Genomic DNA, 14,999 nt, shown 5'->3' with positions numbered 1-14,999 from the left:
ACGGGGTGATAAATGACACTGCACAAGAGGACTGCGGTTGCTAGTTAACACATGAACCTGATCTCTCTCTCTGCGGATGTGTGTGTGTGTTGATGCTTTTCAGCAGAACATACTGTATTTAAGGCAGGTTTTGTTGCCTCCACCCACCATTGTCAAACCAAAATATCCACGTCACCATGGCTGCAAAGAAACAGAGGATCTACACTTCTCTGACAATAATAATTATTAATCAGCACTAATCTAAAAGAGATTTCAGGATAAACATATTACTTCCTAATTATTCAATGAGCTTTAGATGTTTTTGCTAGCAACAATCCACCATTTACACCACACAGGAGTTTGTTTTGTTTTGCAAAACTGCTTTTTAGGAAGGTGTAAGGAACATGTAAATACACAAAAAAAGAAATACTAATTAACAAATAATTTCCACCATAAAAGGTACAGGACTTGCCATTGTTCTGTGCCTAGAATCCTCATACTGAGTCTTCAACAATATTTTTTTTACTCAAAGTCAAACTTTGTGCACATCATCCAATCAGGCATGTGGCTTGGTGTGTATGTGAGGCTAATTTTGTACATGGTCTCTGTTACAGTTCTGGTTAAGTTGTGTTATTATGATAGGACAGTGAGGCGCATGGTTTTTCTGCTCATTGCAGCATGCACATTGTGATCAAGTACATATTGGGGCTGCCATGCATTCAATTTCATGTACAAGTGAATTCATGTTCTTTTCAGCTACCCAAGTGGTGTGTGCTCCACTCCATCCTGTGACCAGATTGAGGATCCAGACTGGCAAGCACAAAAAACCAGAGTCCACAGTAGGTAAGTATCAGGTTGTACCAGTTTTCATAGAGAACAGAGGGGACAGTCTTATTTTAAATAACTTCTTTTTAAATGTTTTTGTGAAAAAGCCATTGTAATTATTTGTGTGTGTTTTTTTAAATCTAGATAGACAGGAATATTGATGGATTGTATTGTATGAGAAATTTTAAGTATAATAGTTCAAATTCAGGGCTTTCAAAGGATACGGTTTGTGGAGGTATAGTGTTCTACGATTGGAAGTGAGGTTGCATACACAAAATATTTCCTTTGACGGATGCAACCTGTGAAGCTCATTGGTTTCAGTTTCCTTCCTTGCTGTCATAAATCACTCCCATCAAATGACTGGCATTGTAATTGTTCACAACATGCAGATCTTTTGCATTAAAATGCTCTATTTGGAGTGTTCACAACCTGCTAAGCACAGGCTGGTTAGTCGTTGATAGAGGCTGAGACAAAGAGATTTTAAATAGCCAAGGCGAGATGTGGTTATGATATTATTTTGTGTTCATATAACTTCTGCTGTTGCAGATGTGTAGGCTGTATTAGAGTGACAAGATTATGCAAATGTTAATTAAATGTTAAAATATTAAATGTTACATAATTCAAACTTCACATCATTTTTGTAGCCATCCTCTTTTTCATGGCAATAACAAACATACTTCCAATAACTCTGCTTTACCCTCTCTCCTGGTGGCAACACTTTGAGACCACTAAACACATTTTTTTAGACACTGAAGCAACAAAAAGAAAAATAATCCACTCGTCACATCTTGCCTGTTGACACAACTTTATTAATAAACCAGCAAGCAAAGCATGTCAAATACATTGAAAGATGCCCAGGAAACTGAGACAGGCATGTATAAAACTCCCCAAAAAAACCATAAAAGTGAAGATGGGGCGGCTGAAGCCTTGCCAACGGCTGTAAACAGTGACAAGAGAGAACAATGAGGAGGAAAGAATGCACAGCCATAAATGAGATGGCGTGACGAGTGTGTGCTGAGGTTGTTGTTTACATCCACACAATAAAGACATTCACAAGTGTCTGGTAGAATAGGACTGGTCTGCTGGACTGGAGACTAAAGGAGGAGGAGGAGGAGGTGATGTCTCAGGTTAATAGTCTGACTCCAGATAGTGCTGCTGTTGTGACCCCACAGTGAGTAGCAGAACACACTTAATGCTGGTTATGGGTTAACACTATTTGTCACTCTCTTGCAGAAACAAAACCTGACATTTCTGAGAAAACACGGAGAAAGAGAAGAACACTATTCATCCATCAGTGGTGGTGCAAATCAAAGTTCACATAAGTCTGCGTGGATCTGGTTCACCAAGTTACATTTACACTTCAGAGAATGAAACTGTTTCTAAGCCTGATGTAAAAACCAGCAGAAGCCACTAATCCATTTTTGTTTTATAATGCTAAAAATAACACAATAACTGAATTATTGTTAAATTAAAGATGTTAAATTGCGTACATTTGTTGAAATTCATTAAGCTAGAAGCAGTCCACACAAAAGAGCCTGCAGAGCCTCCTTTATCACAGTAATACCACTTTTTGGCTCATTATATGTGACGATGACAGGCGCAAGCAGCAAAATCAGCAGTGATTCAGCCTTCATTTATCCAAGGGTTTTACTTTCCATTCATTTATTTCTGTATCCATTTGTATTTAATATTTTTATTGACCTCCTCAAACATAATTTTCATGTATAAATTCTAGCCATTTGCAGACCAATAATGATGAAAGTTTGTGACAATTATCAGTTTTCTGCTTCAGTCCGTGAACTTGTGATAAAATGGAGAATAGTAATTTACAGCTTTGTGAACCGCTGTTATTGACCTGCATATCAGAGCAGCTATGTTCCTGTATTCTTGCTATTTTGTATACAGAGGTGCATTAACACTGGAAGATGAAGCTGGTCAAAGAAGTTATGAAATGAAAATGGCAAGTGATGGTTATTTCTTTTGGTTTTGTAGCAGGAGACGTTGTTGAAGTGGTAAACATTATGTTATAAATGTGTAGTAAAAAAAAAACAAAAAAAACTCCAAATCTGAACCATCATTATATTGACTTCTTTAAAACCTGCCTTCAAATAATCAACAGGGCACCATCTGCTCAATTTGACCACTAGGGGGCAAATTGGGCCACAGTTAGTTCTGATGGTTAGTATTTCTAAGTTTTGACATGGCACCTCTCCTTCTTCATTTCAACCACATACTGTACACACACACACTGATGATGGCTGAAAATCCTGCAGCACACTCAAAAAAAACTGAACTGAGGCATGATAAGCTTCCTATGCACAGGTTGGATGCTGCTGCATCATGACATCTCATTGGTAAAACAAATATACATTATATATATATATATATATATATATATATATATATATAATGGCAGAGTTTCCTCCTTGTAACTGGCAGTAATGTTTTCCAGCTGCTCCATTAATTTGTATTTGTGTGTGGCCCAACCTACAGTACATGACTACTGACCATAAAACCGTTTCATTCATTCTGGCTTTGCACGAGAGTTTCAGTGTGTGTCAAAGGGTGTGTCCACCGTGTTCAGATATCTGTGACTGATATACACTGATAGACAGCAACTCTTTAGATTATGAACATGACATGAAAATAATATCATAAATGATTTGTCACCTGACTTAAGAACCTTTTAGTATTTTTCGTCATTGTTTTGGTTTTTTTGTTTCCAGATATCTGTTACACAAGACTTTCCTTGTAAACACATGGCTTTAGCATTTCATAGCTAAATGACCATTTATTTGGTCAGATGGTCATAGACATGGATGTTTCTTTTACAGGCTACTGACAGTTTTCTTGCATGTTCGCCATGCTGACTCATTATGTCATTATATTGGAAAATGGAATTGTCCACATTGTCCCAGTACCTCTACTACTGTCTAGTTTGAACTGAAAATTGGGCACGTGTCTGGCTGTTTCCTGCCGTATGTTATACCCAGTTAGACAATCATGAAGGGCACTCATTGAGAGGCATTACTGTAAATCAGACAAGTCGCTCAGACCACAGCTTAAGGGAACCAGCCCAGACATTAACTGCAACATTTAAAGATGCACCAACACAACAACCTTTGAGGTTTTTCTGGTAGCTGTGTTGATGGTGTTTAGCTTCCCTCTTGCACTTCATCTCAAACAAATAATGCCAAACAAATGAATATCTTATTATGATTATTGCAATGTGGAAATGAAATGAGCTGAAAAGGAACTACCACACCTCTATGTGATCTGTGCAGAAACCGCCCTGGTCCCAGGCCACCAGGGCCAGGCCAGGAATGACCCTTCAGGTACTGTCTAACCACATTAGTATATGATTTTCAGTGTATGTCCATGACAAATATCTGCATGTAGGTTGAACCCTCCACCAATCAAACCCTGGTCAGTGTTTATACATAAACACACACAGCAGTCAGGACATACTGTGGAGATAGGGGTTGTGGGAGGTTTGGTTTAACTACCGATTGAGAAACTTAAGTAAACATCTTATCATTCTAAACTCATTCTGATCTGTCCACAATTAGGGTGTGATTCATGGTGACACGAGACAGACTGCATCACGGGGAAACCTTGTACTGTGATCCCAACGTCTGACTTAACGGAACGTGGGGTTTTGGCAGGATGTGTTGGCTGCACTGATCAGTGGAATAAAGGGAGGGGCGGTAGGGAGGTGAGGGCGAGGTCCTCACAGGCAGAAGTCAAAGGTCAGGTCGGACTTGCCCATCTTCTGTCTGTATATCATGTCAAACTTTTCATTCATAGATACTGTGAAGACATCCTTCCACAGACCCACGCGACCTGCAAGAGGATGGAAGACAGGTCATTCAATTCATGTACTAAAAACATCACATCATATCGCACATTTCAGTGCAGCAGTGACTCACCTGCTGTGCTGTGTAAAAGACTGACTGTTAAACTACAGTCGACCAGACATCAGACTTCCATGCACTAAAAGATGGAAAAAACCAAAACAACTGAAAATCATAATTAAACGTCAAAATGGAAATGGCAACATAAACTGAACTGATGAGAAAAAATATAACAAATAAGGAAAGAATGTACAGGACATGGATGCAGGTGGAACATGTTGCCACACGATGGTGCTATACTGCTCTCAGAGTGTGTGAGAAAACACGTGTGTCTACAGAACTAGAAGATAACATGAATACTATGGAAACTGTAAACATGCAACATTAAATGCATATATATGTAGGATAATAGGACATTAAAAAGCATATAATAAGAATAAGCTGTGCTAATTGGAATACACCCCCAACACAAGGGGCAGTGTCAGATCACATTTTCCCTTTGGCAGAAGAAGATGAATGAACTCTGACTCTCTGAGAACATTTTCTATCTGCTTGAATGATCTCATATCTGGCTGGTTTCACCATCTCCAGAGTGACCTGATTGAACTGCCACTGTGACATAATACAGTAGACCTATATCAGCTTTTATGACATGTGGATAACTGCTAGAAGGTGGTGAGACACTGTGCGGGCCTAGGTGAAAGGAGATGAGAATATTTACAGACAGCAAGACATATTTAAAGTCAATGTGTTCTAATGCTAAAAGAGGCTCATTTCAGAATATCATGATGCTATGTCAACATATGTTATACAAATGTATTCACACTGCCCTCCCACCCTTGGCCATAGCTTTATTAAAAGAGTGTGGATGAATTAGTGCAATAATATATTGTTATTTTGCAAATTGTTTGACAATAAATATAATTATTTGTGCAATTATTATTTAATTCAGCAGTGTTTACTTTCTCCTTCTTTAGTCACTATTGATGCTTTAAACGCTTACGAATGTGGTAGACTTAAAACTGTACTTATCAAAAACTGGCTCAACTAGCTCATCCAACACCAATGAGACAGATGTACCTCATATTTGTTGGTAGACTAAAGTGCCGCACAGTATTGCATATCAAGATAAGTAAAGGGTTTCACTGTAATAAATAAATAAATAAATAAATAAATAACGTAGGCCATAGCCAGACATTTGTAGAACAATCCAGCTGTAGCTCGGTGAAAGCAGGAACAGCTTTTTGAAAGTGGAGTTGAGACTCCCCCCTCTCTGTCTGTCTGTCAGATCCTTATTGGATTATAATCTCATTACAGTATACAGGAGGAACAGGTGTGGCATAGATGTATTTAGGTTGTATCAGATGAGTGGACCAGAGCAAGAGATAGAGTTTCCATGTCCTACTTAGAGTGTTCAAACTGTTGACAAAAGTTCAGTGACCGATAGACAAACTCATTGATCCCTGCAGAGAACTCAGAGCAAATTCCTTTTTTTCATGAAATAGCCGGGAATTGTGGGAAAATCAGTCCACTCTTTGCAAAGCAAATCTAGGAAGGATGAGTTTATTTAGTATTTAGTTTGAGATTTAAAAAATGTACGAATGTGTGTTGCATGTTTAAAATAATGATAATATGATGATATGGGCACATACTATGCATGTAATATATTACATCCATCACAGCATATAAAGATATTCTGATGACCTCTAAAAGTCAATCATTTCACTTTAGATTTACTAAGACTTTACTTTGTCTGTTATTTATTTATGTTTTCCAACCAAAACTACATACTGTGTCATTTGTGTACCACGAATAATATTTAAAAAAAAGTCAGATTCTGGACATAACATGACAAACTGTACTTTTACAGTAGACAATATTGTAAATATTAGACAATAGACGTGAACTATCTACATGATTATTTTCTCAGTTTTGAATTCCAGCTCTACTACCAGTAGCATAATTGTCTTGTTTATGTAGCTACATTCTGTTTGTAACATTGTGAATCTGCTCGAAGGATACATGGAAATCTTCCAAGTTCCAATGGAAGTTATTTAGTTACCAGAATAAATATATCAAATAATATAAGTAGAAAATACAAGCATATGCCTTAAACCATGTGACCAAATGCATATAGGTATAGGTTTAGTCTTCTGTGTTTTGTTTATATGAATGTTGATGACTGCATGAGGCAAAATATACAGGCTGCAGGAGGAGATGAGTAATAAGTCTAAAAGATGTGGGTGTTTGCAGACTGCAGGGTGAAAAGAAGGTTGTTTTAGTGTTGCATATTGAAAACTGCTTTATACTTCAAAGTATATCTCATGCTCCCAGTCCGATTTTGTGGAAGGGATAGCAGCCACAGCTGCAATGACTGTACTCATTTACACTATAGGAAAATAGGTTTTAAAAAATCAGGTATGTTTGATGGATGTGATGCTTGGCACCACTACAAACCCAGCTGTAAGTGGTGGCAGCTCAAAAAAACTGAAGCTGTTTTTTCCTCTTGTGTCTCCTCTCCCACTCACCCCTGCAGATGGACAGCGCCTCTGAGTTGCAGCACTGCTCGATGAGCTGGTTGCAGCTCTCCACCATGCCCTCCAGCTGAGCTTTGTCACAGGAAACACCCAGGAACCGTGCTAACTGTTCCACCAATGTCCCCAGATCCTGGAGCGGAGGGAGAGGACAGAAGAGAAAATAATGTCTATTCTGTGAAAAAAGGGGAAGTACAACCCACACACATGCTGAGAACACTGTCCTTCCTGCATTCTAAAAAAAATGCCAAGGCAGTGATTCTGCTTCCCCAAACAGCAGCCACCCACAGCCAGAGGGAACACACGGTTCTCTGTGCGTACACAAGGTGTCATCTAGGATCAGTTAAACATCAGTGCACACACACACACACACACACACACACACACACACACACACACTATATGTAGGGTTATGCATCAGACTCAGGCTTAAAGAGGACCAAAACACAGCTAGGCTGTACATGTCATTTAATTTTGTGGATTACACATCCACTGCCTGCTTCAGGCATCTGTAACACAAATATTCCCAGAAAGAGGAGCTTATTCATAGTGAGGCTGTGCTCTCCCTTCAGTTCATAGAAAGTTATTCTAAGAAAAGCCTGTCTTAAGACGAGAGGACTTCAGTATGAGTCTTGTACATTGATAAGACCAGATTATCTAATGGGTCTGTTGGCAAATATTGCAAATATTGATTTTGCATATTCCAAGCAAAAATATTGAAGAAGAGTATGTAGGTGAACATGGGAGGATAACTTTCAACACCTGTATGTCTGAATGGCATATTTAAAGGAAAAATTATTATTATTATATCATTATTTGATAAAAAAAAGAACATGCACTTCTGGAATTCATACCCACACTGAGCCCTCGAGCCAATAAAAACATCTAATATTCACCATGTGAGTAGATGGAATGTACTGAATGCTGTGCTGAACCTTGCTCTCATTATTTTGGGTTCACATCTTTGTGAGAGTGTTTTGTAATCTCAATGATGGTGTTAAAGAGGAAATGTGATGCATATTGTTTTTAAAGGTTCCACAGGAAATATAATATATTATATAATTAGGTTATTAGTGGAATAAAATGTTCTTTGTGTGCAGGTCCAAAAATTGTTTAAAGTAAATATCTGCATTTATGTGTCTAAGTTATGTTTCGATAATGAAATTCTATTAAGGGGTATTTAAGTAGCTAGCAGCTATATTTAGCAGATGGAATCAGGACCCACTGTCACTTGGCAGTGACTTATCATTGTTTGTACTTGTGACTGTTTATTATGTCTGTAGTTATATGTAACTGTACAATTCTCTTGTCTATATTCACCATTAGCTCAGCAGATTATGCATTCTAAACTAAGTAGATGACTCCAGCATACATGAGATACAACATATCTCATATTTTTGTCTCATTGCTGACAAGGGAACAACTTTATTAAGCGTTAAAGGGTAAAGGTAAAAAGACTGGAAGTTTCCCTGTCTATACATATATATAGAGAGAGGTCAAAAAATAACCTCCTACCTGAAAGCTGTACGGCAGCTTAACTGGAAGAGAGAGCACTGACTTACTTCTATCTAAATTACACTCAATAATCTCATCAGGGCCAGACTACAGGGATAAGAAATTATCTGACCTTACGTAATATTAAGATAAGAGCATGCAAAAAGTGGTCAAACATGGCCCAGGAGACAGTTCTGATATTACCTTGTACATGTCTTCATACTTCAAGAAGAGAACATTGGAGTCCATACGATGTTCCCAAAATTCCTGAACATGTTCAAACCAGGAACCATATCCCACTGCAGACAAAAGCAGAAAAACAAGCAATGACACATATGGAACAGCAGCGTCCCAGTCCTGCAGAACCTCACACACTTACGCTTGTCATTCATGAAGCGCCGGCAAAACTCCTGGAAGGTTCCGCGGTAGCTCATTGTCCTGAGAGAGCGGTGGAACTGGTAGTAGGACACCACCAGGTCCTTAGGGTTCCGAGCCATGTAGATCACCTGGAGGAGAGCCGTAACAGTGGTCAGTGCGTAACACTGTTACAGACCTGTAGAATCCTTCTGTCTGATATGTCAGAAATCTAGCACATAACAAGGTTAAGGAGGTGCCAATTGAATCGCTTTGCCAAGCTCAGTTTCAGTGTCCTTCAAAAGATGCTATACAGAGATGATACTCACAGGACCAGGTTAGACCGACAGATGTATATACAGATGTCTTGATATATATAGACAGACAACCCACATATGTGTTATTGTCATTGCTAGTGTATGTGGTAAAATCCAGCCACAGCGCACTGACCTTGCCCTCTCCGTTGTGCATGGCTGTAGGAAGGAATCGGTAGGGAAGATGGCTTTTGATCAAGCGAGGGGACGTCAGCTCCTGTGGGAGGGGGACAACGAAGATCAATCAGCCTTTTCTTTAGAGTCCTCGTGTGTGGATTTTACTGATTAGTGTACAGAAATATGGACATTTATCAAATCAGTTCATTCATTGTTATGCTTGGATTTACATCATCTTTTCCTGATGTGAACCGACGGCTGGAGCCTATCAAAATGCCAAACAGGCTTACATCCAGACAAAGAAAAGAGTGCGTAGTGTAGTATAAACTGCAACATGCAGACAGAGGAAAGCATGGTAGCATTAATATGTCTGTTACAGTCCTGTTAGATGCACTTAAACCAGTCTCATCTGAGAGGGTTTCGAGTGACCCAGTTCCTTCAAGATGTGAGTTACATCACTGTACCTGAATGATGTCCAGCCCTGGTTGCGGGTATTCTAAGACTGGCAGCTGTTCATCAATGTTCATAAGGCCGATCTCATCAGGGTCCGCTCCCTGACTTACGAGATACACAACTTCCTGAAGTAGACTGGTGCCTGCAGGGACAGAGGAGACTTAGTATGTCAACTAAGAACTCTATGCCTTGCTTAAAAGTAACTTGTCTGTAGTTGTTGGTGTCATAATTTCTTGATGAGATGTCGAGATCTGCAAATATGTATCATTACAATCTGACATCCCACACACTTCATTTTGGAAATACACCAATTTAATAACAACACAATGAATCAGAACACACAGGACACAGCTTCATTAAAGGTTTTAACACAGTACGATCAGTTCCCCCATGCTGGTTTTGTAGTAACCTGAGGGCCTGCGAATGTACGTTGAATGGTGACATGAACAAGCCTGGTTGTCCTCTCCTGAAGAAGAAAGATGTGTATCTGAGAGGCCTCAGGCTGGCCACGCGCAGGCTGTGAAACAAACCAATCACATACAAAAGATTTTTATCAATTACCTCAAGAGACTTTCTCAATCTAAATGAAAACCTTTATTCCTCATTAGCAACAGTTATGAAGTCTTTTTCATCCATTAAAGGGTTCTGTTGTATTTGATCCAGGAAAAATATCAGATGTTGCCTACAAATGAAAAAATAAAAAAAGGTAAAGATAAAGATTTTCAATTCAAACTTGGATATGGATAACCTTTCTAATCTTGGGTACACATTGGGAGATGACAGACCTCGCTTCTAGTGAGATCTGTCAGAACACAGGAGCAAACAAAGGCACAAAGGGGTTGAGCCGAAACAGGTCGAACCATGGTCCAAAGTCTAACACGGGAGCTTATCAAAAATACACTAGGCTAAGCAGACGAGTTATCCAAAACACACGCTAAGGTCATTCACAGAGATCTATGATAAACAAGAGGTCACAAGACAAACTGACACCGACTGAGGGGGAGACACACATGATATACAGATGGAAATGATGAGGAGATGATGAGGCACATACGTGAGACACATTAGGGAGGAGACGAGAAGGGAGCACATGAGAAAAGAGGAAGACAAGACACTTGAAATGAGAGGTAAGTCAGTGACTTCAAAATAAAACAGGAAATCATACAAAACCACAGAATCAACGTAGAACTAATACAAACACAACAAAACTACAAAATAAAAGCCCTGGCTCAGGCCAAAACCCTGATATGTGACCATGTGATCTTCAGAAGGTCATCAAGCACCAATTGTCTTACCAGGTTCAAGGAGCTTCGGGACCCAGCAACATGACAACTGCATAGACATAGGGAGATACCCATGTCTGTGGTGATGGACTGGTGATAGATGTCATGGATTTTGTCGGTTAACTCTGGTCTTCCAGGAGGACTGACATCTTCCAGGCTCTCTGCCATGTTTGAAGTCAGCAGCCTACCTCTTCATCGCTGTTATTTGCTATGTAACATGATTATTATGTCGCAAAATTGTTTTATTTTAAACCATTACATTTTCTTAATGTAACTAAGCTAAGCTCAAAGCATACACAATAATGAAAAATAAAGTTTTACATGAAAAGGTTGCAGGGTGAAGCTCTAATAAAAATAGTGCTCTGCTATGTGTGATAAATCCCCTGTCTGTGGGGTAAATGTCTAGGGAGTCATTTCCTCATACAGCATACTGTTGTTACAGCTGCACTTAGTACCAGTATAGCCAGTGAATCTGACATTTAAAATCAGTGGTGTGCCTCTTTAAAAGTGGATCTTCTTCATTTAGCAAAACTGCACAGCATGCAGCCAGAGCATCTGCTGCACTGCATGTCAGAGCTGCTGATTGTACCAGGCCTCTGTGATTTATGCATGACTGTGTGTGTGTGTGCAGAGCAGTGCAGTGGACGAGTATGCCGCCTGCAGGGAGACATGACGGAGCGTATGGCTGCGGTCAAAACAGTCAAAAATGCATTGCTGTCTTAGAGTAGCAACATCACCGTTCTCATGCCTTCCCTTTGGTTCATAGAAACCCGCTAATGCCATTGGTTAAGATTGTCACATGTGAGCATCACAGCTCTGCAGCATCCAAACCATGTGGCCTGCCATGTGCTCTGTTTTTTTCCCTCTGCACCAGAGGAGGACACATATACCAACACAGGCACAAGGAAGGTAGCAGTGAGAGGGCTGAATGCACAACACTAACACATAAAGATGACCAGGATGCACAAGGGCATCAGCTGATAACAATACAAATGCAAAAGAATGAGGCAACTTGCATGCCAAGGACACCAATTTCAAAACAGACATTTAGTTTTGTCTATCCTCCTCTGGCAAACTTACGAAAGTGTTCTTGGCATTTGTGCCCAGACGGATTCCGCCAGTAATTTTAGCCTTAGTGACCTTAACAGACGTCATAATTCTTTGATATCAGACCATCAGTCCCTAAAAACAAGGGCAAATCTTATGAGTGTCTGGGTGTATTCACAGGGAAATTTCACAGTGTGGCTACGTACAGGCCCTGATGAAGAATATTATAGGCACTGCTAATGAAACGAAGGCACTAGAAAATATATCCTCTTGATTTGTTAAAATGCACAGATTCAGATTTTGGGTCCCCTGTTACATGTGCATGATTTGATGTCAGTGTTTCAAGACACTGTACAACAACAACAACAATTGTTGTCAAATTGTTGTCAAATTAAATACATGAGCCAAATCAATATCAAAACCATACTTACATTACATTACTTTTTTGGCCCTTATTTGATAAGGCAACAGACGGGAATGGGGTGAGAGACGGAGTAGTGGAAATGGAACTATGAGGGCTCAGCTTACCTAGCTGGGCTTTTCAGGCACACATAATTTCATAAAACCTTATCCAGGAATCTAATTCATAATAATGTAATCCTATACAATAACAACACAGCCATAATTTTGCCCTGAAATTTGTTGTGAGATTGAAGGATGCAGCACAAATCACTGCTGGCAGAGCAGAAGCTAAACAGGAAGCTGCGCAGCCTTTTACTCACGGGAGTTTGGCTCTACTGTTCTCTCACTGTATCACGTAACAAAATACCGTAGCACTGTGCTGCAACACTCCACAAGCCCCTCACTAAATCCATACATCCATGCAACGTCTATGGTTGTAATAAACCCCTGCAGCACATTTCATTCAGTCATTTGGAGCTCGGATCTAAATCCCATTTCAACATCTTGTATTTATCAGGTTTGCTCTTAAACCTGTTGCAACATAACTTAAAAAAGTAGCAATGAAAGTGGAGAAAATTTTTTTTGCTTACGTTTGAGACACAATGAACCCCCCCCCCCCCCCCCCCAAAAAAAAACAAAAAAAACAAACAAAAAAAGTTACTGCCCATTACCAAAATCACTGCAGCCACCTCTTTGTGTTTGTGCATGTGATGTGTTTGTGCAGTGCGTGAATAGGAGTAATGCATTCTCAGTGTGTTTTGTCTGGGACATTAATGAAGAAGTGTTAACGCTAAGACTGATCATGTTTTGTTTTGGAAGTGTAATTATGATTATAGCAAATAGATGAGAGAATTCTAAGTTCTAACTTCTTTCTTTTTTTTTTCTTTTTCTTGGTTTTGTGTTTATTTACATATACATCTGCCCCGAGTGCCCTGCTGAGATTTCATCCCCGTACAATAATCAGACTCCCTCCGGCTTTTGCACGCAAAGGACAGAGACCTCCACCAAACGTCACATGAGCGGACCCACCCAGGGCACAGCAGGGCATCACGCACGGAGACCGGCCTGCAGCAGCGCTGCGCAATGACACTCCGGAGCTGGATGTAAACACCAACTTCGGAAGAGGCGGATTATGATTAGACGCGTATTAGCTACATGCAGATGAGCTAATCGATTTAGTTGGTCTGACTCATGCATGTGATTATGAAATGCAGGCTTGTGAAAGCTTGATGGAGGCCCGTAAGTGCAATTCTGCTGCACCACTGCGATATAAACACTGATATGAAATCACTGTTGTTCATCCTCTGCTAACCATGACCGCATTTATGACTCTGAATGTGGCTCTGAATGCAGAATGAAGCCGATGATTAAAGCAGGGCATAGCCTTATGCCCTGCTTTAATGCTTATGCCTAGCGTTGTAAAACTTTGATAATAACAGGGGAAAGCCCGCAGAGACCGCTGCAACATCTGAAATGACGCTGTGCAGAAGGTGGCGCAGAGGCTTGTTTACCTGACTTTGGGTAGGTGACAATCCATATGTCGCTACTTCTGAGGGAGAAGTTGGCGATCTCCTCCATCTTCCCTTTGCAGAAGGGCGGCAGCCGCACTCCATCAAACTCGAAGTATTTGCTCTCAAACTCAATCGGCGTGCTCGGCGTGTCTGCCTCGCTCTCGGCCATCCTCGAAACGAGCCGCCAGCGCAAGAAAAAGAAAAGGCGCACACCCACGCGAACAGTTTTCCTGCGTGTTTTTGTTAAATAAAGTAAAATGCGAGGAAGGTGATGATGGTGGTGAGGATGACTTGGTGGAGGCTGCCGCTTGCGTCGGGATTCTATGAGGGGGGCTCGCGGTGGATGCTGCACGACAGTTGACCTACAGCCAATCACACAGGAGATAAGTGATGTAATGCGCGACTCCGAGTACCAGCATCAGGACCACTCTCAGCGGGGACGAGGATGTGCGCGCCCACAGTGGATGTTTCCTGACACATCAGTCTGGCCAAACAGTGTTATTCATTGTTAAAGACAACCAGTTATACTGACCTGAAGCACACCACAACCAAATACTAAACTATAAGTCTGTATACAAATACATAAGGTGTGACAGAAAATCGGCGTCATCAAGTCATTCTTCCTCTCGCTGTACACATATTATTCATATTTCAAATAAGATCAATCCAGAAAAAAATAGTAAAGGTAAAAGTGTTGTAAGTGCTGATAGGAGACTATTCCTAAGAATGTCAGATGCATATTTTACTTTTTAAAATAAAGAAAAAAACATTTTATGGACCTGAGGTGTGACGTCACGGTATCGTTCTGCCTACCTGTTCGTGATTGGTTGTT

The 14,999-nt window shown here is 40.2% G+C and overlaps 1 protein-coding gene across 2 annotated transcripts; it reads right to left on the bottom strand.

Moving 5' to 3' along the window:
- Positions 1–1,724: 1,724 nt before the first annotated feature.
- On the bottom strand, positions 1,725–14,479 carry sult4a1 (sulfotransferase family 4A, member 1). 2 transcript variants are annotated; one of them, XM_028399256.1, is made up of 8 exons: positions 14,168–14,479; positions 9,936–10,066; positions 9,491–9,571; positions 9,066–9,192; positions 8,891–8,985; positions 7,187–7,325; positions 4,734–4,797; positions 4,511–4,647 (listed from the first exon to the last, which is right to left on the bottom strand). In XM_028399256.1, the coding sequence occupies exons 1-7, from the start codon at positions 14,334–14,336 to the stop codon at positions 4,766–4,768; spliced, it is 774 nt and encodes a 257-aa protein (XP_028255057.1). In that variant the 5' UTR covers positions 14,337–14,479; the 3' UTR covers positions 4,511–4,647; positions 4,734–4,765. The 2 variants fall into 2 exon arrangements, with proteins under 2 accessions (XP_028255056.1, XP_028255057.1); XM_028399255.1 differs by lacking the exon at positions 4,734–4,797 and having other exon boundaries at positions 1,725–4,647.
- Positions 14,480–14,999: the final 520 nt, after the last annotated feature.

Source organism: Parambassis ranga, chromosome 2, assembly GCF_900634625.1.
Source record: "Parambassis ranga chromosome 2, fParRan2.1, whole genome shotgun sequence".
NCBI lineage: Eukaryota > Metazoa > Chordata > Actinopteri > Ambassidae > Parambassis > Parambassis ranga.
Note: the sequence above shows the minus strand (reverse complement) of the source record. Positions and strands in the feature narration are given on the sequence as shown.